The 27,952-nt window shown below is 35.8% G+C and overlaps 2 protein-coding genes across 3 annotated transcripts; one reads left to right on the top strand and one right to left on the bottom strand.

Moving 5' to 3' along the window:
• The first annotated feature begins 52 nt into the window (after positions 1-52).
• Positions 53-2,510, top strand: LOC123534672 (transmembrane protein 47-like). Its single transcript, XM_045317014.2, has 4 exons — positions 53-246; positions 570-741; positions 1,224-1,370; positions 2,266-2,510. Exons 1-4 carry the CDS (start codon positions 211-213, stop codon positions 2,508-2,510), a joined length of 600 nt encoding a protein of 199 aa, XP_045172949.1. The 5' UTR covers positions 53-210.
• A 4,774-nt stretch (positions 2,511-7,284) lies between these two features.
• On the bottom strand, positions 7,285-26,951 carry LOC123533686 (DNA repair protein XRCC1-like). Of its 2 annotated transcripts, none has more exons than XM_053519069.1 (17): positions 26,781-26,951; positions 26,111-26,203; positions 22,100-22,207; positions 21,041-21,199; positions 20,045-20,113; positions 19,512-19,632; positions 16,703-16,869; positions 16,336-16,501; positions 15,182-15,350; positions 14,408-14,521; positions 11,968-12,041; positions 11,411-11,449; positions 10,791-10,884; positions 10,015-10,133; positions 9,507-9,663; positions 8,944-9,019; positions 7,285-8,424 (listed from the first exon to the last, which is right to left on the bottom strand). In XM_053519069.1, the coding sequence occupies exons 1-17, from the start codon at positions 26,829-26,831 to the stop codon at positions 8,308-8,310; spliced, it is 1,893 nt and encodes a 630-aa protein (XP_053375044.1). In that variant the 5' UTR covers positions 26,832-26,951; the 3' UTR covers positions 7,285-8,307. The 2 variants fall into 2 exon arrangements, with proteins under 2 accessions (XP_053375044.1, XP_053375045.1); XM_053519070.1 differs by having other exon boundaries at positions 11,417-11,449.
• Between the last annotated feature and the right edge of the window lie 1,001 nt (positions 26,952-27,952).

The raw sequence follows: 27,952 nt of genomic DNA, 5'->3' as shown, positions 1-27,952 counted from the left end.
AGTTAGAAGAAAGTAACGGTTACCGGTAACATTTATTGGCGCTGTAAATACGGAAACTACCGACTAATGCCGATCAATAACCGGACGGCACACAGTCCGTCTAGTACTGATGCTCGGGAATTTTGATGTGCCCGGTTCCCGGACGTGCAACATGAGCATCTTTGATAAGACAGCATTATCAAATGAAGATCGTCAGCGGTTTTGGAGATAATGGGTGAACAAGTTACGGTTATAACACCAGTGAAAGTAAGTTATTTTTATATTTTTATTGATTTTAGATAGAGCTGCATGCATTAGGAGCGGAGCCAACTGTCATAGATTCTATTCTAATATAGCCGTATTTTATCGATTGACCACAAGATGCCACTGACATGCCACTGGCATTTTAACAAATTGGTCAATGAGAGATTCCTTTATAGAAAATAGCATCACGAAGCTAAAAGAAGAGATGCACATCAAATATAGAACAAAATCGAAACGACATGCGATTATATTAAGAATTTTTACCATTTTAAGAACGACGCAGATAGATGATAGACTCAATTATCCTTTTTTTTTTCTCATTCCAGATAATAGCAGAAGTGCTGTCCGTTATAACTGTGGTATGGTTGATTGTGTCAGTGGCTGGTGAAGGTTGGGTGGTTGTGCGTTTTTTGTACTTTGAGGATCGAACATGGACCTGGGGTCTGTGGAGGACATGCAACAAACTCGAGGAAGCGTTTAGCGTCTGCATAAAAGAAGGTGGGAACAGTCCATTTTATTTCGTTTTCAAATTAATCCGACTCACAACCGACAAAATTTGTATTTTCATTGCTAAAAACTTAAAACGAATTTTGTCGTGGACATCAATCTTGAACAATGTATATACATGAAGAAAAATGTCCTCAAGCAATATGTAATGTGATAAATTGTATAGCACATCTCTAATATATCGGACTTTGTCTCATGACTGCATATCTATCACTCATGCTATTTCGTAAATTATCGATATTCCCGCAAATAAATTGACAGAATACATAGTTTATTAGATGAAATGGCAAGTCAGTCGATATGTACAATTTTATAAATGAAGAAAACTGAGCGTTTGCTAAGTCGGTAGTCACTGAAAGTTTACCGCAGATTTTGAGTTGGGTTCGAACTGCACTGGGTCTCGACTGATATTTTGAACATGCATGATGCACATAAAACCATTAAAAACTGACCCTAACAACTTATTTTTGTAGAATGGTTAACGGTGTGTTTGGTGTTCAGTATCATGGCTTTGATTCTGTCCCTGGCTGCTACAGTCTGCGGGGTACTAGGCATGAGGGACACTGAAAGCAGAAGGAACATATTCTACACAGTGGCGGCGGGATTTCTTTCAGTTGTCGGTACAGCAATGATTAAATTATGTTGTCATATTTTTTTCACGTTTGAATGTCAGTATTGTGTACTATCTCAAGCAGCATTTTCTTTGAAACGGTAAAAGAATTGTTTCCTTAAACACGGTAGTTTCATACTCGTGTTTCAAGTTGTAAATGTTTGTGAATATCTGCAGCATTAACATTACAATTTTGCCTGTAATAAATGTATATATTGCGCACATCTAAATTTTAGTCAATACAGTTTACCGATATTTGCAATATTTCATTATGGAAATTTGTAGAATTAAAGCACAATAACTGACATGTTACCTGAAGAAAACTGTTTGGGTATTAAATTTTTTGTTGGGTTTAACGTCACACCGTAATTGACCAGACTTTTAATGGTGGAGGAAGACCCAAGGTGCCCCTCCGTGAATTATTTAATCACGGGTGGGCACCTGGGTAGAACCACCGACCTTCAGTAAACCAACAGGATGGCTTCCTCACATAAAGAATTCAACGCCCCGAGTGAGGCTCAAAACCACATAGGTGAAAGGCAAGTGATTCGAAGTCAGCGACCTTAACCACTCGGCCACGGAGGTCCCTGTTTGCGTATTAAAAGTTACAGACAGTTACAGAAAACATACAACATGGATATTTAACACGGTTTAATCAGCTAAAAAATCATCTATCTGTATAATGTAAATATACATATACATGTTCAAATTTAATAACAAGTGAAAATGTACAAAAATAATTACAGACGTACACTGATAATTTGACAGTAAACATAGAAGTCTCGAATGTGTATGCACTTAAAATCACCAAAACAATGATTAGTTTTTTGAACTATGATGTTCGTCTGGTAAATTTACTATGTGCCGGATTATCATTCTGTATCTATATTTCTGCTTTATTTCAGCCTTACTGGAGTTTATGGTAGTGGTGATATTCCCTGTGAAGTTTGGTGAAGACATCAAGAAAGCCGAGGCAGTCCGGCGGTGGGATTTTGACTGGGCATACGGGTTTGCCTGGGGAGGACTTCTCTTCAGTATTGGTGCGGCAGTCTTCTTTGTAATACCCAAGAGTTGTCCTTCTAGCAAGTCTGCACGAGGGAATGGAGACTATTCTAAAGATTTTAGAGAGAGCACTAGAAATGACCAGTGATGCAGGGCTGCATAATGACCTGTGTATCATGTCGCTTGTTTACAGCACCATCTGTTTATAACATCATTTGGTTATACATAGAAAGTAATATCTGACCTTCTATGTGTTTACAGTATAAGTTGCTTACAGTGTCATGTTTACGATGTTAGTTTACAGCATTTCTCATTGATGGTGCCACATACCTAACATCATGCTGTTAGCAGAGAAACGTTTACAATATCACATAGTTATAACACTACATGTTTACAGGATATTTTAATTATAGACACATTTTTACCACATCCGGTTGTTGAAATGTTAGCAGCATGTGGTTATACAAAGTTAAAAGGATAAGTCGTGTAGTCTGTTATAATAACATATGTGTACAGGATAGTTTAATCACAGAGACACATGTTTACAAAACCATATTGTCAGAATAACTAATTGTTAAAATATAACTTGTTTACAGAAACACATGGTTACAATACATGTTTACAGGATAACTTGTTCACAGACACAAAAGTCTACATAAACACATGGTTATAATGCCACATGCTTAAAGAACAACTTCTTTACAGACACAAGTGTTAACAGAAACTCATATTTATTATACCACCTGTTTGCAAGATTACTTGTTTACACAGAAATGTTTTAAAACCACATGGTTATAATACCATATATTTGCTGAAGAACTTGTTTACAGACACACATTTATTGAAACACAAAACTGTAATATCACAGACTTGAAAGAGAGCTTGTTTACAGAAACATATGGTTATAATAACACATGTTTACAGGCTAGCCTTTTACAGAAACATATGGTAATAATAACACATGTTTACAGGCTAGCCTTTTACAGAAACATATGGTTATAATAACACATGTTTACAGGCTAGCCTTTTACGCCACAACATAAAGTTACATGGATATGCCATGTCATGCTAACAGGATAACCTCTTTACAATGACACATGTTTGCTTCAACACATGTTAATAGTACCAGATGTTTACAGTGCCATAGATGTACCTAATAGCTTGTTCACTGTGCCAAATGTTTACAGGTTAACTAACATGAAAACTGTGCCATAGATTATTACAGTATCATATGTTTACATTTGACAACTAACATGATTATAATTTCACATGTACGCACTATAACCATTTACAATTCCAAACAACTTGTGCAGAACGTAACTTAATTTTTGAAATTTATTTCAGATATTCAAGGGCAAGTGGCCAAAACCATTTTTGGGGGATAGGAATTCATGAATTTCAGTTTAAGAGGTTGAAATGACATGAATCCAGACTCATTTGTTAGGGTTTAATCTTATTTAATTTCGATTTGATTTTGTTGATTATCAGATGCAACTATAAAATCCACAAAAATAAACCATTACACCAAAATTAAAGACTCCACTCCTAAAATGCTGCTTCTATTTATTGCATTATTAACCCTTACCCTGCTAAAATTCTATAATGAACTTGTCCATTTTCCATTAACTGTTAAAAGGGGTGCTTACCAAAAAGATATTGGCTGAATAGCGAAAAGTGCAGATCATAATCAGACTGCATAGATGTGCAGGCTGATCATGATCTACACTAGTCGCAAAGGCAGAATCAATCGTGTATGGCATGGTAAGGGTTAAGGTATGTGTGGCTAGGCTTACAGAATTTAAATATTCTGATTTTTTTAATATACTGACTGCAACCTGTGGTCAATATAGAATAGGTCTGTTAAACTGCAAAGTTCTTTTTTTTTCTTTATGAAACACGAGTACTGTCCCAATTTTATCAACAAAGAAATATGTGCATTTATATTAAAGTTTGTTTGTTTTTTTTCTTCACTTACGAATCGACAAAGATTAGTCTCCCACGAATATTCATGATTTAATAATAACCCTGCTATGTCTGTGCAGAATGCCAGTATTGCTGATGTTTGTTTGACAGGTGTTTTACATCATGCCAACATTCCACACAAGGTCTCAACACTTGTCTCCCTTGTTTCTTTACTACATGTATTACCTAATGGTTTAGTATCGGGTCTAATAAATACGAAATTTTGTTACGCATAAAACATGTCCTGTTATTTTTTAAAAGGTTTATCAGCCACTTATTGATTAAATGTTGTTTTAAAGGGCAATTAATGGACCCAAACCACTTGAAATTAAATACCCATAGACTACCGGTATTCATGAACTTAATTGGAAATAATAGCTATTAGATATGACAACTTAAAAATGAAGTGGTCTTATTTTTTTACTTTCTACCTCAGCTTGTGTACAAATGTTTGTGAGAGAAAGAGAGTGTGAATCTGTGAGTGAGTGAAAGCATAAGTGAATGTGTGAATGAGTGGGTAAGTGAGTGAGTGAATGTGTGAGTGAGTGGGTAAATGAGTGAATGTGTGAGTGAATGAATGAATGAATGTGTGGGTGAGTGGGTAAATGAGTGAATGCATTTGTGAGTGATTGAATGTGTGAGTGTGCAGGTAAATGAGTGTGTGAATGTGAGTGAATGTGTGAATAAGCAACCAAACAAATAAGTTATGTATATGCGCAAGTAAATTAATAGCCGAATGCTGCATTTGTTGTCTTTATCATAAAATAGTTTTTAATTCTGCTGTTGAATAAAAAGTTTTAAAAGTAATGATTTTTGTTTTTTATCATACACTAGAGGACATTAATGTTTACCCTGCTATATTTCTAAAAAGGACTGGTTCATCTTACATTTTGGGCAGCACCGCTTATTATTCAAAGGGTTGTTCACTGAAAACTTACTGACTGAACAACAAAGAGTGCAGACCATGACCAGCCTGCATAGATGTGTAGGCTGATCTTGGTCTGCAATGGTTGCAAAGGCAAAATCACTTGCCACCAGCAGGCTAAAGGTTAATGTTTTAGAACAATATCATGTTTTTTTTTCTAATACATACTTTCAAAAGCATTTTTTGTTAGGTTTAATATCACACCAACATAATTATAGATCATATCGAGATTTTTCCAGCCAGCTTCTGGTGGGGAAAGAACCCAAAGCGCCCATACGGCATTATTTCAGGGATAGGTTGACACTTAGGTAGAACCACAGGCCTTGAACAAGACTATTTGGATGGTTTCTTCAATTGAAAAACTTCCAACACCCTAATCAAGGTTTCAAATACACAGCAGTGAGTGGCAAGTTATACAAAGTCAGCAGCTAGGGCTGTGGGTCGTTGGACAAGTGGCGATCCGATCCGATCCGCGAGTCAGGCCCGACAATTCACAGATCGAACCAAGGATCACCAGCAACAACTTATAAGGATACAAAAATGCAAGACTGTTATATTTAGTACCATTTTCTTTATGGATTCTAAACTTTGCAGTTCTCATAGATCTGACTTATGTTTCAGTTTTTGCTCATTAATTTAGGTCAAGCTTCGCGGGTGGAAGTTCTGTAATGTTTGACCATACTTGCAGATGAACAATATAATAACGTCAGTCATAAGTGTCACAATATTAAGTAGCAGTTTTTCTTTTTTTATAGGAAAGAAATTGCATATTTTACTTTTTTATTGAAATTAATTGCTTGAATGAAAAATGTTAATTCACTGTTTTTACAGATTTCAAATTAATTTTAGTTGGAAAATAAGACCAATGATAACTCTACCTAAGATATTTGTTTAAATCTGGTTTAGAAACTGACAATGCAGAATATCTTAGACGAGCAAGAAAATTCTTTGAAGATGTTTAATGTGGCTTTAATTTAGTTGTATTGATATAATTTTACATATTGCATGTATTAATGAAAAAGATCGCGATCCAACGATTTCGACAATGACAAATATCCGTACTCGAACTTTTGGTCAGATTCGTGGATATCCGAGTACTCGGATACTCGTTACAGCACCAGTATATACCGGTACTACAATTTATATACATTATAAACATGTGAAAATTGTTGACATCATTATCCTCATATGTACATAGAAACTTCAGATAGACTATTATAAAAAATGTAAACTATTTCTCACCCTCGCATATCAGACATGTACTATGATATGTCCTGGGACTTTGTTGAAGCAGGAGAAGAATTGTTATATCATAAACTTTTAATGGAGAAAAGCATTCAATCTGTATAAGTTAAAAGTCTACTTATACATCACTATTTGCATAAAACCTTTAATAAAAATGTTTCATAGCATATGAAAAATATTCCTGAGAATTTAGTAAATACAAGCTTTTCTTGTGATCTTACCAAGCATCTCCTTGATAAAATGAGCCATGCCATGAGAAAACCAACATAGTGGGTGTGCGACCAGCATGGATCCAGACCAGCCTGCGCATCCGCGCAGTCTGGTCAGGCTCCATGCTGTTCGCTTTTAAAGCCTATTGGAATTGGAGAAATTGTTAGCGAACAGCATGGATCCTGACCAGACTGCGCGGATGCGCAGGCTGGTCTGGATCCATGCTGGTCGCAAAGCCACTATGTTGGTTTTCTCATGGCGCGGCTCAAATAACTTTAGTATTACTAAAAAAGATAGTAAAATGAATTCAGTTAAACACTGCTGGGATTAATGACAGAAAACAATACCTGCATGAAGCTCTTTCCTTCTGACCTGTAGAGATGGTCCAATAGTCATTATTCCCGGCAGTGTATATGCTATATACAATATCATTAAATGATTCAAAACAATCTTGAACAATTCATTATTTTTCATATCTTTAATAACAGATTAATTTACTATTTGCCATTTTAAATTTTATTGTATATGTAAAAAATTATCAATATTAGAATGCAAAATTCTATATTAACAGTGTTTGAAGTATGCTAAATATGGGCACTCATGAATGTTTTTTTTATGCTAAATATGGGCATTCATGAATGTTAAAAAAAACAGTGATATAATTCATTCAGACATAAACAGCTGATTGATGGACTTGACATATCTATCGAAGGCTGATAATTGCTTTTCATTTTCCTAAATCTATTATTCAGGAAACAGTAAAACTGAGAATAAATAATGTTACCAATATACAGGTGAAACGACCAAACATGATGTCTGGTTGTGTTCAAATTAGCTGCCATAGAAGATAGTAATCTATTAAAATTAGAACATTGTATTATCAAATAAGCATCTTCAGAGTTTTTAAAGCTGTATGTAAACCTTATTTCAAACACGGTCAATACTAACCTCACATCTTTCAGATTATGTTTCAGGATAAGTTCACCTGGTAAAAATGTAGATAATGTTTAAAAAGCAATGCGTAGTTTTGACAAGCTGATGCTCACATATCTCTGTTCATTTGAACTGCAATCATGTATGTGATTCGTAGGCAATGCCTATATAACTATACAGCTACATTTTCTTCATACAATAATGTATAACTCATTTATAAATACATCACATATCTACACAGTAAATGGACAAAAAATATTTAGCCATTTGGTCCCATTTTTTACCCACACTTAAGCCAGTTTCATCCTGCCTAAGTCTTTAATCATTTGCAGAAATTCATGCCTAACATTTCTATCAGCAGAAAATTGCTTTAAACGTATCAAATTTTAAATAAAATGAAATTTTATTCAAATACTGTTCGTAATTTCCTTCCAAAGAGATCTCTGCTCACTGGGACACTGGTGACCACTTTCTAGCACTGGTAGACACTATACTCTACTTGCAATTTCACTTATAAAATCTACATGCACTGTTTCTAAAACTTTCCCATGTACAAGACAGGTCATCTGGCGACCTCTTCTAAAAATTTCTGCATTTCTCTACTAACATCCTTTTCTAAAATCATGTCCACAAACACTTATTTCACATGCATGTTGTTCTTCACCACAGTTCAATCTTCAGGAGGAACAACTATATATGGTTGGTGAGGCACACATTTCAATTTTTCATGGCACGTCTGAACCCATTTTGGTTTCACAAACACAAGATTTGGGTTATCTGACAGGGCCTGCAATCATAAATGTATTAAAGTCAAAATGATGCTATGAAAATTAACTAAACTTAAGATATATGTAACTGTTTTGTTAACCATAACATGAAATAGTTTGCATATTGTCTATAATTAAGCTAATTTACAAATCAACTGAAAAAAAAAAAAACATAGTGGACTTAAACCATGCACAAAATGCGAAAATCAGATTAGCCAAAAAAAAACAGTTCCTGGTTAAATCATCCAAAATTGGGCTGAACCAAAGTATTTAAAAAAGCACTATTTGAGAACATTCAGTCCCACCGACTGAGGAGGTTAATTGGCAACTTTCCAGCTTTAATGGTGGCAGGAAATCCATGAGTGACCCCACAGGTAATAGTTCAGACGTGGGCAGGTACCTGCATGTGGAACCAATTACCTTTTGCAAGCCAGCTAGATAATGTCCCCTCTTAGAAAAATTCTGAAACAGTATACTATGAAAAATATTTTCAAGTGATTCTCACAATATTTTATTAAAATATTGATTCACAAACTTACATCATCAAAATTCTTGTCCCATTTTGCAGCAGTTACTACATACTTGACTTTATCACTCATATAGTCCTCCAGTTCACTGAAATACAAATAACTGCAATTTCAGCAAACAGTATAACAGAATAAGAGTATATGCAAAAATCAAAAACGTGATTTGTCAGCATCAGTTAACCATCAAAGATGAAAAGTGTAACTAGAGCACATTCTCAATGGGGCATTTTTGAGAGTGTAATAATGGAAGGAAACCAACCAAGTGGGTAGGGAATCAACTAGCCCCATATTTCCCTGGAGAAAAAATCAAGCAGTAACTGAATTGTGCTTTACTGACTTTTATCAAATTGTGTTACCATTTCTCTTTAAGGACACTTTACAAATCTGTTCATTTCAACAAAATGTTAAGTTTCAACAAAACGTTATGTTTTTCTGTTCCACTTGACAGTAATTGGTCTACTGAAATATTTACTTTTCCAAATCTGTATTCTAATTTTTTCTGATTTAGAATTAAGTTTTATTGTTCAATTTCAGTTGCTTATCTATATCAGGTGACTGAAAAGGTAAGGTATTACCCAGCATATGCAGTGATGAATCTTGTCATCAGACGTCTTTGAGCAGCAGCCATCTCACCATACAAAAAGAAATGTTTATCAGCGAAGAAGTCCGGAAGTTCCGGTAAACCCGAATCGCCATCTGAGTCTACATCACCACCACCAGCTTTACTTGGTCCTAAAATAAAATATACAGTAAGCATGAATCCATCTTATCAAAATTAAGGCATGTATATCAATGAAGAAGTCTGGTAGTTCTGAAAGACTATAATTTATTTACCATGGACTGAAGCAACCACAAAATCCAAAATAATTATTCCCCTACAAAAATTCATGACCCCACAGTAAAAATTATCATCATGACGAGAATAATTTAGTTTTGTAATAGAACTTGCACTTTCTCACCACGACACATATTAATAACAAAATTTTAACTGCACTGAAGAATTTTTTTCAGGAAAACTTGTTACCGGTAGTTACAAATTTAGGCAATGTTCATAAAGGCTTGGAAAAAAACAGTATAATATACCTGGCTTTTCATCTTCATCTGTATCTACATCATAAGGGTCATCACCTGCCACTTTCTTTGGACTTTCCTTATTTGGACTTTTCTTAGGACTTATCTTCTTTTTCTTTCCTTCCTTTATTCTAATTGTAAATTTATGAAATAGTACATAGCAGAAACATGTTTTAATATATTTAAATATGACAAAGTGGTTATATGCATGCAGAATAATTTCATTGGAAACAAGAATCGCTGAATTTGAATCTATAGTCAAGAACAAGAGCTGTCACTAATGGTGACAAATGCCCCCGCAGCGCCTTGACCTTTGACCTGGTGACCCCAAAGTCAGTAGGGGTCATGTACTCAATAAGTACTATCAGCATGTGAAGTTTGAAGGTCCTGGGTGCAGTGGTTTGCGAGTAAAGTGCGTTTGTGCAAAAAGTTAACATTGTGACAAATGAACAAACTAACGGACGGACAGTTGAAAACTAATATGCCTCCCTTTGGGGGCATAAAAAGAAAGCACAGTGGTGCAATAGCTGACTTCCATCATCCTAAGGATCTTTCTGAAGAACTCTTATACACTGAATTTTCCTTGTAAAACTAAAGTAATGACCAATGACGAAGCTGCAATCCAAGACTGGTCTCCAAACTCAGTTTTATTATAAATATAACCCAGGAGACTGGTTTTATCAGGAAAATAACTCAACAGTGTTGCAAATTAACTTCAAACTTTCTTCAAAGCTAAGCATAAATAATGTACATGTTATATAAACAAAGTAATATTTTCTGCAATTTACTTTCTAATCTCATCTTCAGTGTCCTCCCCAGAGTCTGTGTCTCCACCATACATATCTTCATCACTGTCTGCCACATCTACTACTGGTATCTTTTCTGTAATATAAAACCACTTTGGGGTTACTGCCTGCTCATTGGTTCATTTTGTTGCCAAGAACTCCTCTCTTATGAAAAAGTTAATACAATTGCTCTTTCTCATTTATATTCTATTTAGTGTTAGAAAATCAACAGCTTATTAAAGAATGCGAAAATTTATGCTTGAAGTAAGAGCATAGACTTTTATTTTCTATTATATCAAAAGGAATTTGAGCCGTGCCATAGGAAAACCAACATAGTGGGTATGCGACCAGCATGGATCCAGACCAGCCTGCGCATCCGCGCAGTCTGGTCAGGCTCCATGCTGTTCGCTTTTAAAGCCTATTGGAATTGGAGAAACTATTAGCGAACTGCATGGATCCTGACCAGACTGCGCAGGCTGGTCTGGATCCATGCTGGTCACATACCCACTATGTTGGTTTTCCCATGGCACGGCTCATTTATTTGTTAGTAACAAGTCTAGTTTTCACAGGATATGCAAGAATTGGGGTTCCAAAGTGAAAAAAGACAGAATATAGTTGTTTACCTTTACCTTCTTTCTTTGGTGTCTTCTGCTTGGGTTTTTCTGAAACGAGAAAAACACTCTCATAAGTTTTCTCTAGGGACAAGATTTAAGAATACAAAAAGCTAATACAACTGGAGCTATCACTGAATGTGATTAATACCCCTTCAATATCATTTTGACAAAAGGAAAATAATGGCCATGGTGAAGTTTGACTGTGAACCCTTTAATTAAGTGCTTGAGTAGTTGTTTTCCACAAATAGCTTGCAACAGACATGACTGACAATGTGACTGCATGGCTTCACTCAGGTGAAACCATTTATTACCAAGCCCCCAGTCTAAACAAATACTGCCATAAACAGTAGCACTTCGAGTAATCACACAGCACTGAAGACAAGTCAGAATATCAGTCACAACCAGGAATCAAACCCTTGTCACTAGCACAATGCTCTAATCTGCTAATACACCACTTACTCCTTATGTATACCTTTTCTAAATGAATTAAATTGTTAGTGCCCTTTAATTAGTGCCTTAAAAACACCACATCCATATTCTATACTTTTTACTTTAACATCGCATACCTGTTCTAGATTTAGAAGGTAAAACTTCCTCATCAGAATCTTCATCTGGTGAATCAGCATCTCCGAGTCTGTAGCTGAAATTGCAATCAAACTAGAAAATGCTTTTATAAAAAAGCGCATGTCTCCCCCAATGCAAAGTCCTATAGGCAAGAAGTCAATAGGGGTCAGGAGCGAAAGTCGAAGAGACACTGATGGTTGGCTGCAATAGGGATCATCTACTTGGCATGTCCAGTCATCACGCTAAATTCAAACACTCTTGGCCTAGTGGTTCTAAAGTCACTGTTCAGGCTCCTGTGACCTTGACCTTTCATCAAGTGACCTCAAAATAAATCGGGGTCATCTACATTGCATGTCAAATCATCCTATTAAGTTTCAACATTGTAGGTCAAGTGGTTCTCAAGTTATTTCCAAAAAATGATTTTACATGAACAGGCCACTGTGACCTTGACCTTTAATAGACTGACCCCAAAATCAATAGGGGTCATCTACTCTGCATGTTCAATCATCCTATGAAGTTTCAACATTCTGGGTCAAGTGGTTCTCAAGTTATTGATCGGAACTGGTTATCAATGTTCAGGCCCCTGTGACTTTGACCTTTAATGGAGTGACCCCAAAAACAATAGGGGTCATTTACTCTGCATGAACAATCATCCTATGAAGTTTCAACATTCTGGGTCGAGAGGTTCTCAAGTTACTGATTGGAAATGGTTTTCCATGTTCAGGCCCCTGTGGCCTTGACCTTTAACAGAGTGACCCTAAAATCGTTAGGGGTCATCTACTGTGCATGACCAATCATCCTGTAAAGTTTCATCATTCTGGGTCAAGTGGTTCTCAAGTTACTGACCGGAAATAGTTTTCAATGTTTGGGCCCCTGTGACCCTGACCTTTCACAGAGTGACCCCAAAATCGTTAGGGGTCATCTACTCTTCATGATCAATCATCCTATGAAGTTTCAACATTCTGGTTCAAGTGGTTCTCTAGTTATTGATCGGAAATGGTTTTCAATGTTCAGGCCCCTGTGACCTTGACCTTTGACGGAGTGACCCCAAAATCAATAGGGGTCATCTACTCTTCATGATCAATCATCCTATGAAGTTTCAACATTCTGGGTCAAGTGGTTCTCTAGTTATTGATCGGAAATGGTTTTCAATGTTCAGGCCCCTGTGACCTTGACCTTTGACAGAGTGACCCCAAAATCAATAGGGGTCATCTACTCTTCATGACCAATCATCCTATGAAGTTTCAACATTCTGGGTCAAGTGGTTCTCTAGTTATTGATCGGAAATGGTTTTCAATGTTCAGGCCCCTGTGACCTTGACCTTTGACGGAGTGACCCCAAAATCAATAGGGGACATCTACTCTTCATGACCAATCATCCTATGAAGTTTCAACATTCTGGGTCAAGTGGTTCTCTAGTTATTGATCGGAAATGGTTTTCAATGTTCAGGCCCCTGTGACCTTGACATTTGACGGAGTGACCCCAAAATCAATAGGGGTCATCTACTCTTCATGACCAATCATCCTATGAAGTTTCAACATTCTGGGTCAAGTGGTTCTCTAGTTATTGATCGGAAATGGTTTTCAATTTTCAGGCCCCTGTGACCTTGACCTTTGACGGAGTGACCCCAAAAACAATAGGGGTCGTCTACTCCAGCAGCCCTACAACCCTATGAAGTTTGAAGGTTCTAGGTCAAATGGTTCTCTAGTTATTGCTCGGAAATGAAGTGTGACGTACGGACGGACGGACGGACGGACGGATTGACAGGGCAAAAACAATATGTCTCCTGGGGAGACATAATTATCCTCTCTGAAATTTGTGTTTATAAACAATGGTTCAAACAATCTTAATCATTTTAATATGAATTTTATCCTTGTTACTGGTGTTCATAATCTCACTACAGTATTTTCACCATGTCAAGGTGGACAGTAAACTTAACCTGCTGATTTTGTGAATCATGAGGAAACCTGAAAATTTGTGAGGTTGCCTGAAAAATTTGTGGCACAGCTCGAACATTCCTGAACCAGTCCAAAAAGTCTAAACGTCATGCTTTTTAGTGAAATTTGGTTATGTATGCTTAATCATCTATGTCAATATTTCTCCTGTTGGCAAGAAATACATTCATACCATATGGAATATGTAGTCCTACCTATTTAAAGTGCATTTTTATGCAGCAGTTACAAGAATAAATGAAACTGATCTTAACAAACATGACCTATATATCCAAGTTTTTTATGTAAGACTGCACTTTTTTAAAAAACTTCATTAAGTATGATGTTCATATTGCTTATAGTTTTGATATCATGTATTTTCTGACCTAAAGGTGACCACTATAGGCAAAGTCACACTATATATGTGTGACAGCAGCTGCAAGAATATACTAAATTCATAATCTTTAGTTGAAAGTCTTAAATGAAGCTTGATGAAGTTAAAATTTCTTACTCTCTCCATGGTAACAATTTTTTCTGTTTATAACAGTCGTTTATCCACTTTTTATCTACAATCCTACCACGACCTTTCACCTGGTTGTACTTTGGTGTATTCTGGAATGCACATCTGTAACAAACAGTCAAGAACAAATATACAACTTTACTTTAAACCATCTTTATTAACATGTAAGTTACTTTTACCATTGAAAAAAGTAGGTTAAGTTAATATTTTTTAGAACAGACCACATGTCTTTTTCCTTTTCTTTTTATAAAATTTACAACTATTAGAAACTGTTGTTTTTTCACAATTGAACCATTCCATTAAAACGTTGATTTTGACAAATTTTGCCATGAATAAACCTAACAGCAAAACAAAAATCCTTTCAACAGAGTCAAATGTTTTTTTTTCCAGAAATAAACCATAAAACATAATTCAGAGAGAATTTATATTTTAAAGAAGAGTTGTCATTACAAATTGACATATGAACTGTAATTGTATCTGTCCTGTAATCTTATGTCAAACCTGCTTGCATTATTTTCTGTAACAATCAAGAAACTGGCAGGACAAAGAAAAATAGAAAAGGGAAAAATCATTGAAGCTAGTTACAGTCCTTGCAAACTATACTATTTGTTGTCTCCACCTACCTTTATTCTTAGTTTGCAGTCAATGTGTTACACAGTTACAAAGTTATGCTCCAGAAAAGCAAAATGGGGACAGATGGATATACATACAATTAATTTACTAAAATCTTTTTGGACTGTAAACCCATGCAACAGAAAAACTCACATAAGATGTGTGCAGCCCTTTCCCCAGTCTGGCCTGTAGGTTGCGCCCATGGCCACGGCACGGTCCCTCAGCTCTGCCCTATATGGGTTTTGGTACCCACTCATTACAAACACTACCTTCTCCATCAGCCTGCTAAATTCTTTCACTGGTGACTCCTTTGGTGGCTCAGCTGTAAATATAACAGATTTAACTTTTGAGATTTGCTATGAAAAATGCTTTCATACATGGAACATATGCTAGATGAAATTTTTGTTTTGGGTTACAATGAAGCAATCTGAACACTCGGCTTGAACTGAATCTTAGTTTCCTTCTTCAAATGATAGTGACTATTCAAAGTGACCCCGTTTTCTACTTGCTTGTTGTCAGTGCCAATTTAAATGTTAAATCTCTTATTTTGTAAATCTGCACTGACACCCCATCCCCATTTTTTTATTTCATATATTTGATTTCATAACACTTCCCTTTGAAATGTATCTTGTTGATGCATACACAAAGCATCTTATCTTACTGGTGTAACAAATTCTAAAATGGTACCCTATTTACAGCAAGTAGCACTGTCAGATTACTAAAATAAATAACACTTCAGCTTGTTCACTGGGACTCAATTTCGTTATTTGAATCAAACAGGATACCTATGAAAATTAGTCCCACTAAAATAAATCATGTTACAGAATGCTCAATGCATCTAGATAGTCTTAATTCTTAGTTTTAATTCAGAATCAACTCGATCCAAAATTTGGAAGACTTAAGTCATACAGACACTTATTAGGTAAGTAATGGCTTTTCACCTTTAAAGGGTGGATGAAGAACCCAAGTGTCCATGTGACATTATTTCAGACTTAGGTGGGCACCTATGTAGCTCCCTGACATGAACAAATTCTCCATCCCTTGTGGTGACGGGCAAGGGACTTGAAGTCAGCGACCTTAACCACTTGGCAACACCGGGCCCAGAAGAATTTACACAACATGAATTTGAAAGATACACTATGGTTTACATAAACTGACTCTGGTCCAAAGAAATTCTAAACTAAATAGGTTGTTCAATACATACCAACTTTTTTTTTCAAAATTCACAGCCAAAATATTCAGCTTAATGCAGCTTTTACTGTACTTTAAACACTTAAAAGCTTATTTATACATTTCATAATTCTTACATCTAGTTTTCTTCAATGGTGGAGGTTTAGAAGACTTTGCTGAGTCTCTCGATGCCACTGAGCTCAGACTGGTTGACTGTTTACGTAGGGCTGGTTTAAGATTTGCACCATCCTCTGTATCCTCATCATCACTTACATTATGTTTTCTCTTCTCTCTGTTCTGTGACTGTAACATATCAGTTTCAAAATGTATCATGTTCAAGCTTAGAAATAATAACTTTTCTTAGATTTTTCATATTTAAGCTTTATCTTTTAGATTTACAACAACAGCCATTCACATTTTTGTCATCTAATCTGATGAATGTCTAAATTCATCAAATTATTTCTTTTAAATGGTTTGCACATCATATTAAATGAAATCTCTTACTGGAGTTGGAACTTTCTTTTCTGCACCTTTTTCTTCTCCCTTTGCAGCAGGTTCTAAAGCAATTTTAGGGGACTGTTTAGCTGGTGTAGATGATGATGACGATGGTGAAGCAGTACATGGTTTAGACTGTTCCGCTAACCTTGATGCTGCTCTAGCTGCTGCAGCACCTAAAAACATTTCCTGATCATTTATCATAAATTCAGATACTTTTAAGTATCTCTTTAGTAACTGAGCCCTTGTGATACAGCTTAAATTATTCATTCTCAACTTAGTTACTGAATGGCTTCCAAGTCAACATTCAAGACTATTTATCTGAGGTCTGTAGGTAAATAGTTTTGACTATCAACCAGGAATCATAAGAACTACAAATGCAAACAATTCTATACACATACAAAAATTACAATGTTATAACAAGAGGACCATGATGGTCCTGAATCGCTCACCTGTCCCCACATGACCCAGTTTTAAACCGAGTATGATGTCGTTTTTTTCTATTATTTGATATTGTGACCTAGTTTTTGAGCTCATGTGACCCAGTGTTGAATCTGATCTAGATATCATCAAGATAAAAATTCTAACCAATTTTCATGAAGATCCACTGAAAAATATGGCCTCTAGAGAGGTCACAAGATTTTTTCTTATTTGACCTACTGACTTAGTTATTGAAGGCACGTGACCCAGTTTCGAAAAAGACCTAGATATCATCAAGGTGAACATTCTGACCAATTTTCATGAAGATCCATTCAAAAGTATGGCCTCTAGAGAGGTCACAAGGTTTTTCTATTTTTAGACCTACTGATCTAGTTTTTGACCGCAGTTGACCCAGTTTCAAACCTGACCTAGATATCATCAAGATGAACATTCAGACCAATTTTCATATAGTTCCCATGAAAAATATGGCCTCTAGAGAGGTCACAAGGCTTTTTAGTTATTTGACCTACTGACCTAGTTATTAAAAACACGTGACCAAGTTTCGAACAAGACCTAGATATCATCAAGGTGAACATTCTGACTTACTTTCATGAAGATCCGTTGAAAAGTATGGCCTCTAGAGAGGTCACAAAGTTTTTCTATTTTTAGACCTACTGACCTAGTTTTTGACCGCAGTTGAACAAGTTTCGAACTTGACCTAGATATCATCAAGATAAAAATTCTGACCAATTTTCATACAGATCCCATGAAAAATATGGCCTCTAGAAAGGTCACAAGGTTTTTTTGTTATTTGACCTACTGACCTAGTTATTGAAGGCACGTGACCCAGTTTCGAAACTGACCTAGATATCATCAAGGTGAACATTCTGACCAATTTTCATGAAGATCCATTCACAAGTATGGCCTCTAGAGAGGTCACAAGGTTTTTCTATTTTTAGACCTACTGACCTAGTTTTTGACCGCAGTTGACCCAGTTTCGAACTTGACCTAGATATCATCAAGATGAACATTCTGACCAACTTTCATACAGATCCCATGAAAAATATGGCCTCTAGAGAGGTCACAATGTTTTTTTATTATTTGACCTACTGACCTAGTTTTTGATGGCACGTGACCCAGTTTCGAACTTGACCTAGATATCATCAAGATGAACATTCTGAATAACTTTCGTGAAGATCCCATGAAAAATATGGCCTCTAGAGAGGTCACAAGGTTTTTTTATTATTTGACCTACTGACCTACTTTTTGTCCGCAGTTGACCCAGTTTCGAACTTGACCTAGATATCATCAAGATGAACATTCTGACCAACTTTCATACAGATCCCATGAAAAATATGGCCTCTAGAGAGGTCACAAGGTTTTTCTATTATTTGACCTACTGACCTAGTTTTTGACCGCAGTTGACCCAGTTTCGAACTTGACTTAGATATCATCAAGATAAACATTCTGACCAACTTTCATACAGATCCTATGAAAAATATGGCCTCTAGAGAGGTCACAAGGTTTTTTTATTATTTGACCTACTGACCTAGTTTTTGATCGCAGTTGACCCAGTTTCGAACTTGACCTAGATATCATCAAGATAAACATTCTGACCAACTTTCATAAAGATCCCATGAAAAATGTGACCTCTAGAGTGGTCACAAGCAAAAGTTTACGCACGCACGGACGCACGCACGGACGCACGCACGCACGGACGACGGACGCTGCGTGATCACAAAAGCTCACATTGTCACTTTGTGACATGTGAGCTAACAAAACTGATGTACTGATTCATGAAAAAAATCTCAAGAATGAATCTCAAAGTCACAACACATTAAAACTAAGGTCCTGGGGCTGTATTCATCAACGTTTCAAGTCTGAAATTAAGATTTAGACTTTAACCTTTACCCTGCTAAATTTCTAAAGTGGACTGGTCTATCATTCAGTTTGGGCAGTACCATTTATTATTTGAAGGGGTGTTCATTGAAAATTTACTGACTAAATAGCGAACAGTGCAGACCACGATCAGCCTGCATATGCGTCACAAAGGCAGAATCACTTGCCGGCAGCAGGCTAAAGGCTAAGAAGTGGGATTTTCATTTTGCTCCGTCATTGTTCAGACAGTGAAGACTGTAATGAAAGTTTGCATGAATATGCATTCTGCAGTTACAAACAGCTCAGTAAAGTTTCAAAATTACGACAAACTGAATATTAGCATTTTTTTTTTTAAGTCCAAGTTCAAGACTTTAAATGTTGATGAGTATGGACTCTGACCTACAGCACAATCATTAACATTTATTGGCATTCTTTCATCCTAATGTTATTACAATTTTGTACACATTAAATGATATAAACAGTATCATGATAACATTTACAAGCACATATAAGGGCTTACCTGATAATGGAGTTGAAGGTGTACTTGTTTCTGGCTTTCTATGTGAGAAAAGACTTCCTGTTTTAACATCATCTTTATCGTCGGCCTTCAATTTGAAAAATCCCATCTTCTTTTCACCCTCCTACAGAACAGAAAACAAAACTTTGACGTCTAAAGAAAACAGGTTTTAGACAGTAAGAATTGTGTTGACATATGTAAATATAACCCTTTAAATTACACAAACCAGGAATACCTAGACTAGGTATGAAAAATTAATAATTCTAAAAACTAATGAATGGCAGAGAGATTGTTTTATTCTGTTTTAAAGTTACATTAACACTATTTAGGTCATAAGACAGCTCTTGCGGTAATATATCAGGCACAGGCTGGTTGATGGGTAAAGGCGCATGATATTTATAACTTACATTACAAGAAATATTCTACACCCCAAATTGGGTTTCTAACCCAAAACCAGGAGGGGCAATATATTTGAAGTCAAGGACCTTGATCCTGGTGGACCATGAATGCTATCCTAACAGATACCGTATACATACCCCTGAGCCTTTTTCTCCAGGTGCTGATGGACCGTGGAACTTTATAAATGATAAACCAAATGTGCTTGTCTGAAATTGAACACATATATATAAATATTGATGTTACTGTCTCATCAATTCTATCAAACCATTCACAGGAACAAGGAAGAAGCCAGTTTTTATTATGTTTTATAATTATTTATGTTTATACTATTACTTAAAATATAACTAGTTGTGTGTCCACTGACCACAAGGTCAAACACTTTTATGATAATGTGTGAAACAAACTTCTAAGGTCTTTTTTTGCATATCTTTAAGTAACAAAGTCATGGGTCATAACTTTGGTCTTAATGAGTGAAATCCAAAACTTCAGGACCTGGCGCACAACTTCCCATGCACAACTTCCCATTCCCTTTAATATATTATGAAAACATGAATGACAGTTTTGGACAGTTATGAAGGAAAAGCTACGACAGCAAAGATCAGATGATTGACTTAAGAATCATATCTAGATTTTAAATGTTTTAACGATTCAGAAATAATAAATTACCCTTGCCAAACTGTTTGAAAAACAACCACTTTAAGACAAATATTTGTATCATTTTTCAATTTTCTTGTTACATTTGGCACCAACACTTGCCAACATTTACTTTTAGATCAAATGCTGATACTGTAAATTCTAAACATAACAAAAATTTTTGAAAAGGTAAATTTGCCTTGTAGAATGGGACTGTTCATTTTTAGATGTATTATACATACCTTATTATAAAGGTAACAGTACCTTGTTAACCTTTAGCCTGCTGGCGGCAAGTGATTCTGCCTTTCAGAATGATCATGGTCTACACTGTTCGCCATTCAATCAGGAAATTTTGGGCAAACATCCCTTTAAACAATAAATGGTATTGCCAAAATTGAATGATGGACCAGTCCATTTCAGAAAATTAGTAGGCTAAAGGTTAAAAGTACAACAGCTACTAAACAGCAATCAGTGGTTAACTTGATCTTGTATAATTTTACCTTGTTAAATGGCTGTGTGCAGACAATCTTCACCCTGTCCCACTTCTGACTGGAGACTGTTGCTGATAATTTACTGGCATCAAACATACGTACACTGTTCCTGTTGGTACCATTCCGTGCCTCTAGTGGGGTCATAAATGAGGACGCTACCAGTAATACCTGAGCATACAACAGATCTTTCAACAGTAATCAATAGATAATTAGTAAACAGCAAATGACACAATGACTTTTTTTCAAATCTGTGACTTTCATCTTTAACCCTTAGCCTGCTAAATTTCTAAATAGGACAGGTCCATCTTTCAATTTGGACAGTACCATTAACTGCTAAAAGGGGTGCTTACCAAAAATTTACTGACTGAATAGCGAACAGTGCAGACCATGATCAGACTGCACGGATGTGCAGGCTGATCTTGGTCTGCACTGGTCACAAAGGCAGAATCACTTGCCGCCAGCAGGCTAAGGGTTAAATGAGGGAGGTGGTCAAGTCAGATGCTCAATCAAGGGGTCATGGGTTCATGCCCCACTGGGGTAATGACCACACTTTCTCATATGAGGGCAGTACTGGTATTCCAGGAAGCAGACGTAAGAGTGGTTCAAGTAAATTTTAAGCTTTTATCACAATCCATCTAAAGTAAATATAAAGTAACTTACTTTCATCACAATCCAGCTAACATCAATACAAACTATATTAAACTAAAACCCCTTTTCCTGTGTGTACAATATATATATATATATTCAAGGTAATATTTTTACCTGAATTAAAGCAAACCAAAGCCAATATCACAAAAGAAGTTCATAAAAGAAAACAATGGCTTTTATCTACTTTCATCAACTGTATTCTAAACATACAGGCCTGGGAGTCAGTCTATAACAGAAAGTCTGAAAATTACATTCCCAGGCCTGAAATCTCCTTTTTCATTAGAGCTTTTAGAGAAATTATGGCAGTCTAAAGCCTGGAATCAGGACCAGTCATGAAAAATCCCAGGCCTGAAACAAATGTTATCGAAAACGAAAGTCCCTCCAACTCCATATTTCTGAATTCACAACCTTTAACTTTACCTGGTAGTCATGATCTGTTGCAGCTGATGATCTGCCTACCAGAATCTCCACAAAAGCTGATCCCTCATTTCCTATATCTACACTCTGTATCTGTGAAGCCTTCTCAAACTATTCAAATACCAAAAGTCATTGTTAAATTGATAAAAACAAATACTACAGCTAAAACATAATTTGCTTCTTTTTCGTAAATTGTCAGTCCTTGTATAAAAACAATAAATAAACCTAGTTAAATAAGTAATATATCCTAAACAGTCATTTGTTGTTGAACAAGACGCCCACGGTCAACATGTCGAGCCAGGCCTGGACAAGCTCTAAAATAACCTTTGACCCCTAACTGTGACACTGACCTTTGAGATAGAACCTGGGCTTTGCACATGACACTCCGTCTCATTGAGTCAAACATTCATGCCAAATATAAACAAGATTCCTCAATGCACGTCAAAGTTATGGGCCAGACAAGATCTGACATGACCTTTGACCTCCATCTGTGACCTTGACTTTTGAGATAGGAACCTGGAATTTGCACAGGACACTCCGTCTCACTGAGGTTAACATTCATGCCAAATATAAACAGGATTGTTCCATGCATGTCAAAGCTATGGACCGGACAAGCAAATCAAGACGGACGCACACACTTACACACGCACATACACCAAACTGCCATTTGGGCAGCTATGTCTTCGCTTCAACAATAAAATCATTGTTTGGAGTTAAGATGCGAAGGAATTTTATCACAAGGCCACAGTCTGAGTGATATATATAATAATACCTATCTGAACGACAATGACTTTATTTAAGAGCAAATCACTGTTTGAGATATATTATTCTTACATGAAATCAAGGATTATTTTCTACAACTTTAAAGACATTCTCAAAATATTTGCTTGTTTAGTGTGATTCTCTTTTCCATCATGCGCTATGACATTTGACTCTACGACGTTATGTGGCATGCAAACAAGTGCATATGTTGCAAAATAACAATTTCAGTCTTTTGTGTTTAATAGGGAAATAAATTGGGTCGTGTCAGAGTATCATTTTAATGCTTGATTATTATATAAAGCAATTCTGTATGTGATTTATAATTAAATTGCCAGTAATGATCTGCTGATAAATCACAAGACTGTGAATCGCTAGTAAACAGTCCATGACCTGACTGTTCATGAATTTTTTTCCATCACTGAATCCTTATGTCTTAACAATGCAAATGAAAGCAGGTAAATTTAATGCTATATATTTGTTAGCCTGAAGAATTTGCTGTTTGGTAGGCAAAACTGCCACTCTTAACTACTAATGCACATAAGAATTTTATGACAAGACATACTTATGAACAAGCACTGCCAGGAGTACAGCGTACCAAACTATTCAAAAAGGTTAACTAACATATTATTATTATACGATATAGGTAACCAGTGTAAAAAGTTAATCAAAACAAGTGTGGGTAGAGGTAGAGGGCTACAAGTACTTGAGAAATTTTGAGATATAAGTGAAATTTAGAAAAGTACCACAACTAACTTACACTATTACCAAGTGATCTTAACCTTTGAGGTACAAAATATTACAACAGCTGACCTTAGTGACCTTGAACTTTGAGGTACCCGACACCAGTGCTAGCCCTGGCCATTATAAATTAATAGCCACTTTTTTTTTCAGAGAAAAAATTAATAGACAAACTTGGCGGCGCGTACCTTGGGCGCGCTTTAGCATTTCGATGAAAAACATAAAACACAAAAACTGTTTAATATTTTTTTCATAAAACACTTAAACACACCTTATTTTTCAGTTATCATTATTCATATTTATCATAGACTTTGAATAATCATACATTTATGCATATCTTCAGTTGTTTGTATTCAAATGTCACTGAAAATACCATTTTAGTAACCCATTGTGAATTCTTGTCAAGAATGATCAATAATACTTTTTGTGATGAAAGTCAGGGCTTAAGCTAGGCTAAGATTTTTGGGAGAAGTTACTTCTCCCTCAGCTAAGATTAAGGAGAAGTGGAGAGATTTTAGGGAGAAGTGACAAAATTTTAGGGAAAATATGGAAAGATTTTAGTGCCATGACATGCAAGTTGAAAAAGGAACTATATATGCTTAATATAATGTTACTATTTTTCTTATTTCCTGTCTTTGTTTAAGTCTATTAATTTAAAGTAAATAACAAATTCACTGAAAATGTCAGTGATTCTATTTTCTTATCCTTGTAAACGTTGTGAATCTAATGTGATTAAACTGCAAATTAAAGATTTTTTTTCACTCTTGCAGTGATTGCCCAAACCAAGAAAACCCTTTAAATATGAATACAATTAAAAAAGTTAATTCCATATCGGAAAAAAATAAATCAAGCTTCCAATGCACTCAAAAGCAGTCACTTTAAATAGCAAGTGTGTGTATCCTGGTCCTGTCAATAGCAACAACAACAAGTGACATCACTATGACATCACATGGAATACATGCAGTCTTCTTTGATCTGCCAGTGTCTTCTTTGATCTGCTGGTGTCGGCACACATTAAAAGAAACAAACTGTCAAACAGGTTAAACCCAGTTTCTGATGGCAGGTGTCAAAAATTTGCCTAAATTTAAGTTAGGTTATTTTAGTCACAGAAAGTGTCAGTGATAATATTATATTTCTAAAGTCTGGGTTTTAAAAAAATACGAGTAAAATTAAGTGGATTTAAGGAAATTACTGAGCCAGTCAAGGTAATATACTTTCTAAAGGTCAAAAAAGAATGTGTAAGCTAATGTAATATAAATCCCTATTGTGCTTGTCTGCGGACAAACGGAATGCAAAAACACACTTGTCCACGTCAAAAAGTCTCGAGTCGTACATAGAATCCACATCTGAGGAATAGTTAATAAATTGTTGTTTGTAATTAATGGCAATTAAATGATTAAGGACGAGCGATGATAATGTGCTAAATTCTATACGTCAATAGCATAATGATCTATCACCTGGGATCAATTAGTGAAGTATACCGCGTACGTGTGTTGGCGATTAACAAATCAATAAAGCGTGTAAAGGTCACCATTTAGAGGGGGGGTAATTATGCCTCTGGGCAAATACACTTCCTGCTACCGACTTCGCACATTTTTGTCGATAAAATTACGTATGTTTTCCGCAATTTTTTTTTTGAGCATTTTTATAAATTAATCACCATTTTCTATCGCCAAAAATTGCCTTTTAATCGACATTTGAATAAAATAATTGCCATTTGGCGATAATGTAGACTGGCAGCGCGAGCACTGTGGCACTAAACCGAAAAATGCCTGCCCCTTACTGAGATCAATCCTTATGTGAGTGTGAGGTCTGATTATTATTGAGGCAGTAATCAAGAAGATACTTGCCATAAAACTTTAAATGGACTAACCTACACATTTTAAGCAAAAAATAATTTCTCCTAAAAGTCCATAAAAAGTGAGCACTCTGAAAGTGACTAGTTGTTCTAACTTATTGACTTAAGTTTTTTGTGATATATTCTTATAATCACAAATACTGTGTAAACCGTTGCTACGCTACCCTTTTGAAATTTTGCAGAAAATTTACATTCTTTTTGCATTACTGCCAATATCAAACATTTATTTTCAACCACTTTATTATTTTTCAGTATTGTATATACGTTCTTTTCCAAACTTGGTGGAAATGAAACATGTTGAAAATTTTCAGCAAAATGAAAAATTTCACCAAAACTGTGGGCGAGTAGCTGTAACCTGCAGTATAAATACATTTAACGAAAGTCTATCTTGACCTTTTGGATACCTTGCCCTAATCTAAGAAATGTCTCCCTTTAGGAAGACCATTCCTTATGTGAAGTCTGAGAATAATAGGGGCAGTAGTTAACATGACATATTGAAACCAAGAAGCTTGCCATGAATTTTAATCTGAAAGTAATTGCAACGCTGAAGTGAGTACAATAGCCATTCTTGTTCTTCAAATAATCAAGCTAAAACTTATGCATATACTCATAAAACTCACACTTACATTTACATTCAGAAAAAAAAATATGGCTACCTGGATGACAACAGATATACTTTTTTCCCCAGAAGCAGCACATTTCCATTTATGTGTTCCTTCCGGCTTCAGGAGATTATCTGCTGGATGATTCTGGTAAACAAAGAATAAAGAGCAGGTCACTTACAAAATGGTTGACATTATTATGTAATATTTACGCAATACAACAAACTTCTGCTTGCATTCATAACTTTAATGACGTCTGTTATTTTATTTTCAAGAACATCGTTTTACTGTAAGTCTTACAATTTGTAAACAAGCATAAATTTACAACAATTAACTTTAAGTTTAACAATACTTTTTCTTTCTTCTTGTAAACTAGTCGAAGGTCTTTCAATGATGAGAATGAGCATTACATTTCATTGCAGAATCAAACCGTAAGTAGCATAAACAGAACTTCAGCATGTTGTTAGCTTATAACCATTTTCTTGAATAAGGTAGAGAAAATACCTGCCAATGGCAATGGATATGTAAATAAATGATAGTGAGTTAAGTGTGTTAATCTTTCTTCTACACTGGTGGTTAGAAAACTGAAGGTCCCGAAGCATTTCAGACCGAGAAATGTATCTCACTTTATTCGAAGACTACGACTTATTCATCTGGGAAAAAAAAACCTGGTCGCGAAAATATATTGCGTACATATTATATCAAATATTAGAGAGTTGTTTACCTTATCCTCACTACTGAAGGACACGATATGCTGAACTTTTATTTCTGGCATCTTCTTATATTAGCTTCTACATCTGTTGATTTCTAAAATTGTTTAATTTTTCGCTGTGGTGCAATTTTTTTGTTTACAAACTAGCCGGGATACAGTCGGCACATATCGGAAATTGACGGAAATTACCGACAGAAGGAACTTTTGCCCGTATTCGGTATAAAACCGGGCTTATCAGCTCTTCTACACTACGTCTACTGTGTACTGCCCAACAATCAATTCTGATTATAACTTGGCGGCGTTTTGTCTGAGTCAGACTGTTAAAAGATGAGCAAGCCCATTAAATTAAAAAGAACTACAATTACTAACACTAAAAAAATAGATATAGATCAAGGGAGGATTTAACCGTCAGATAGACATCTGCAAAAAATGATGGACTCTGGGAGGTCATTTATGTAGGCTAGGAAGAGATAAGGGCCAATGACTGGTCCTTGTGGAATCACAGAAACGTTCATCTGAGGTGAAGTCAGCCACAACTAGTCTTTGGGAACGGTCCTTGAGAAATGACTTGATCCACTGGAATGCTATTGGGTGGACTCCCAGGGTATCGAGCTTATGAATCGATTTCAACCTTGTCAAAGGTTTTACTGAAGTCCATGACGATGACGTCAGTTTGTTGGCCATTCTCAAGATTGAAACTTATAAGTTGTGTTTCACAGCTATGCTTTGACCTGAAGCCAAGCTGATACTAGCTAAGGAGATCATTTCTGTCAAAGTGGGACATGATATTTGAGACAAGAATATGTTCCATTAATTTAGAGGCAATACATGTTAGGGATATGGGTCTATAGTTACTAGCCTTGGATTTTGGACCTTTCTTGTAAACTGGTGCAACGATTGCTTTCTTCCAGTCATTTGGGACCATTTTGAAATATTTTTGTTGTAATGATAGGGGTTATCTCTTGGTGGAGCTCTTTTAGTAATCTTGGGGAAATTTCATCAGGTCCAGAGGCTTTATTTGGATTAAGTCCCATATTAGTATTTATATACGTTTGAGTCTACCATGGTCTAAAACAAACTTTTATTATGTATACGTTATTGCACGTGTTTTTTTTTTTCTCACATTTAACTGTAATCACGAATTAGCCACTTGTTTCTTAGTTCTAATTCACTCTATTCACTGT

The sequence above is a fragment of the Mercenaria mercenaria genome, chromosome 12 (genome assembly GCF_021730395.1).
Source record: "Mercenaria mercenaria strain notata chromosome 12, MADL_Memer_1, whole genome shotgun sequence".
Taxonomy (NCBI): domain Eukaryota; kingdom Metazoa; phylum Mollusca; class Bivalvia; order Venerida; family Veneridae; genus Mercenaria; species Mercenaria mercenaria.
The sequence above is the reverse complement of the archived record's forward strand: the minus strand, read 5'-3'. Positions and strand labels throughout refer to the sequence as shown.